This window comes from Primulina eburnea, chromosome 12 (genome assembly GCF_022965805.1).
Source record: "Primulina eburnea isolate SZY01 chromosome 12, ASM2296580v1, whole genome shotgun sequence".
NCBI classification, from domain to species: domain Eukaryota; kingdom Viridiplantae; phylum Streptophyta; class Magnoliopsida; order Lamiales; family Gesneriaceae; genus Primulina; species Primulina eburnea.
The window spans coordinates 11946546-11950858 of record NC_133112.1 but is presented as its reverse complement, the minus strand read 5'-3'; the positions used below and the strand labels follow the sequence as shown (position 1 = coordinate 11950858).

The window sequence follows — 4313 nt, the reverse complement described above, 5'->3', positions numbered from 1 at the left end:
AAAATATACACTAATTTTATAACATTCTCGTTTAATAAAAATAAAATCCACGAAAATACTAATTTTAAAAGTTTTAAACTCTTAAATCCACTAAATAATTAAGTTGGGATTTAAAATGCTAAACTTAATAAATATTTTTAAAAAAAAATGCCACAATCTCAACTTAAAATAAAACACCACATTTTAGATTACCAAAATCATCATCGGTCCTTTTCTCGATCCCGCTTCGAATAATCGCCAGAAACATGAAACTCGAAAAAAAACATTTTAACGTGCATCACAATAAACATGAATAATTTAAATAATGCATTTTCATAAATTATGCATGGCTAAAACTCATTTAAAATTAATTAAATGATTTAATAATTAAATGAATGCACGGGTTATACGTGTACTGAATTTGGGTCCTACAAGTTCTTTGAAGGTTTGTTCGAGTTTCAGTTTGTTTTTCTTTGTGATTCTTTATTACTAAACCTCATAGTTTAGGGGTGAAGGTCGCGTTGCTTGAATAAAAAAAATCGGGACACAACAACGATCTTTGTTCGTTATTGAATTGAGGACACGATTTCAATTAATCGTGTTTGCCTTTCTTACGTTCGAGGATTCATATTAGTTGTTCCGTACAATCATCGTATGATTACCCATATGCATGATTGGACATCTCTATGTCCTTACCATGAAACACGGCACACAACATCACAGATACTAGTCTCAAGCTCAAGCGGCTTTTATCCTTATTTTATACGCACTTCAACAACAAATGGCTATTGTGACACTTTTTTGTAGACACTTTTAATTAAATGTTGTTACAAATACTTAGTAATGACACTTGTAAAAAACTAATAATGTGTAAAATAAAAAAAATATATTAGATTAGTTATCCTGACATTTTTAATTGATGTCATTTTTTATATGGAGTGAAACAATTATTTTTCCCACATCGTAAAAAATCATTAAAAAACTAAAAATTGTCACTATAAATAAATGTGAGAATATTTGAGTTAGATAAATATTGGAGGAGGGAAAATAATTGTTTCCCTCCATATAAAAAATGACATCAATTAAAAATGTTAAGATAACTAATATAATATTTTTTTATTCTCACATTTATTTTTTTTATTTTTTCTCCTCCTTTATTTATCCAGCCCAAATATTCTCACATTTGTTATTGTTACTATAAATAACATACGCGACACTTTTAGTTGCCATTATAAATGATTTTAATTGACATATAAATTTGTCATTATTACTATAATAACAAGGCATGAATAAATGTATTTAAAACATGAGTTTTCCTGGTATTTAAAAGTGTCATTATATGAATAATTAGTAACACATATGAAGTTGTCATTAATATCTTATAATGACATTAAAAAAATTCAAGAAGTTTAAGACGACATTGGAATAGAGGGTATTTGTTGGAGGTGTCACTAAAACTTAAATGTCAATAAATATTGAATATGATTACATTTATGAATGTCACCATAAGCATTTATTCTTGTAGTGACGGTTGAATAGACTAAGAACGAATTTAGAATATACGGTATTTACAAATGAGTTTCAAGATCGAATAACGATTCATTTGTATTAAAGTATAATCAAAGACTTTATCTATACGGATTGCATTGGTATACAGATAATGTAAAATAAAACCATAAAAAGTTAAATTATATTAAAATAAATATTTTTTATTACACTTGAGTCAATAAATTCTCTAGCCAACTATTATCTTGTAGGGCATCTACTCTAACATAGTGTAACTTGCACGAAGAAGAAAAAGAACTTGCAAGAATAAGCAATTACGAAAATTATTTGGTCATTAAGAACTAGATTTTCCAATGATCAGTTATTTCTTCAAAAAGTTAATGAGTAATATGTTTAACATAGAATGTAATGTAGCAACAATTTTAGTTCTAATAAATATATGCCAAATATGGCATTTCAAACTGCTTCTAAAATTTGAAACATTAATGAAGTATATGGTATATTTTGAGAGTCGTAAGATTCAATAAAAACATTGGTCCCTCGCAGGGAACTCGATACCAAAAAAATAACTCTTTTTAGTTTGCAATAAGGCTAAGGGAACCCTATGCGAATGAGATTTTGCAAAAAAATATGTTCTTATTCTTGTGTTTTGGAAAAGAGATTCTCTTTTACTAAAGGTCGGTTTATGTTTGCACGTGCTGCCTTTTTTCTCTTTCTTTTACTGAACTTTCTTCGATGAAACTTGGCAGGAGCAGTTATTACCAGGAAAAATATTAATGCTTTTTGCATGGTGAAAAAGACACTGGACTCGAGATTCATTACCCCAATCAAAGGATCAACTCGGAGATATAGTGATTTGAGTATATAATGATCTTATGTTTCTCCTTAAATAAGATAACTTGAAAAACATGTGAACATTAGGTTCAACATGTTTGTTGTTCTCTGCACAAGTCTGCATACATATTTAAACAGGTTCTTGAGTAAAAGGAGTCCCTGAAATCTAATTAGAAAGAGCTCTGGTAACTAGTTATATGTTTATTTTTAAGGGCATGGCTTCCTTCTGAAAGTGTTGGGCAGAGTATCGCAGCTACTGCTTTCTTCATGATCATCCGTTTCTTGGTTTTTCGAGATCTCTGTGATCCCACTTGAACCGGAGGATGATGAAGTCGGGAGTAGGTTCAAATCAGCCCTCTCCCGGGCCATAAAATCAAAGAAAACCGGCCCCGCCGCAACATCACTATCGCTCTTGTTGTTCCTCCTCTTCAAAAATATTCTACAGAGAACCCAATTTTCCTGCAGAAAGTAATAGACACAAAACAGATGAAATTCGATTCTTTTACAGTTGCTTGGTATGAACTTAAGGGGTCTGGTGCAGTTTTCACCTGTGCTGAAAGTTTGGTTTGTGGGTCAGAGCTTTGATCGTCGATGAGGCGATATTCGTGCATGATCCAATCAGTTCTGCCCCCCTTTGGAGGCTTCCCCCGGTAGAAAACTAGAGTTTTTTTCGTCCCAACAGGCTGGTGGCCGCTTCTGGAACCCACGATTTGCTTGTCTAAACCGGTTGCCTTCCAGTACCCCGAACTCGTGGCCCGGTTCGATCGATTCCCATTTGGATACTTGACCTCTCTGGTGCTGAAAAAGTATCTCTCTTGCTCAGAACCACCTATACAAACTCAATGCCATTAGCATGAATGACCCACTTCAAATATGAAAGCGTGCTGTTTCTGTTCTAAGCTCAAAAGACTTGATTTTGAGAGTGGGCAAGTTTTGAATAAAAGAACTATCTTAAAGCAATCGAGGAACCAACCAGGCAAATCCCAAGGATCAGACTTGCAAACGTCAACTTCAGGGATAATTGAAGCAGGTAAAGGATAGGACAGCACTTTGCGCTTCAAGTATTGTACCACAAGCTCTTCGTCCGTTGGGTGAAATCTGAAACCAGGAGGCAATCTAACAAAGTTGAGCTTGTGATCCATATGTTTCTGAAAATTAAATCACGACCAAGAATTCGGAAAATCATGCACTTATATTAGCTTACAACTAACCCATGATCTAAGTGGAGAATATTATACACAAGAAGAAGAAGAATTAAGAAGGAAGAAAGGCGAAAGGTAAGGTGTATTGTGGGTAATATGAGAGGGAAAGTGAGGCTTCTTTATAGTAACGAGGATGTTGAGGGAGAAGGGGGCTTTTAAGTTTTAACAGAGATGAAAGGAATGATAAAATATTTGAAGAACCCTACCCATGTGGCGTGAGCTATACATAATTTCCCTACAATTTGATTTTTTAAGTTGAAAAACAAAAAGGGAGAATATCTGTTTTTCAAATTTAATTATTTTTTTGCTAATAGTGATTTAGCTCGAATTTACAACCATTGCTTTCGCATTTCTTGACAAAAGTTGAAACATAGTGACATGGCTTGTTTTCTCTACGAAAACGTCAAATTCTTGGCAAACCATGTTTTATGGGAATACACGTAGCTGTTAAAAACCAATCCTCGACCGTTTCTTCTCTTACTATGAGTGTTGTCATGCCATCTCTGTCTGTTTCCCTACTCTATACATTATACATATACTTCCTTTTTCTGTTTGCTTAGTTTTTTGATTTTATTTTATTGACGCTCAACTCAGGCACACTCAAATATTTTTTCTCGTGTTCTTATTAGCAGTTTGTTCCATGACAACTTCAGAATTCGATTTGATCACGAGCTAGCTAGGTTGATATATATAAATACAAACGACACAATTGATCGAACTAGATCAAATAATTCTCATGTTAGATTTAGGAATTTCACAAAAACTATTATTACACCATCTCACTCACGGATA

General features: G+C 33.0%; 1 protein-coding gene across 1 annotated transcript; it reads right to left on the bottom strand.

Annotated features, from left to right (window-relative positions):
* Window positions 1-2299: 2299 nt before the first annotated feature.
* Window positions 2300-3672, bottom strand: LOC140808125 (NAC domain-containing protein 83-like). The gene is made up of 3 exons (XM_073165149.1): window positions 3293-3672; window positions 2868-3148; window positions 2300-2778 (listed from the first exon to the last, which is right to left on the bottom strand). Exons 1-3 carry the CDS (start codon window positions 3459-3461, stop codon window positions 2527-2529), a joined length of 702 nt encoding a protein of 233 aa, XP_073021250.1. The 5' UTR covers window positions 3462-3672; the 3' UTR covers window positions 2300-2526.
* Between the last annotated feature and the right edge of the window lie 641 nt (window positions 3673-4313).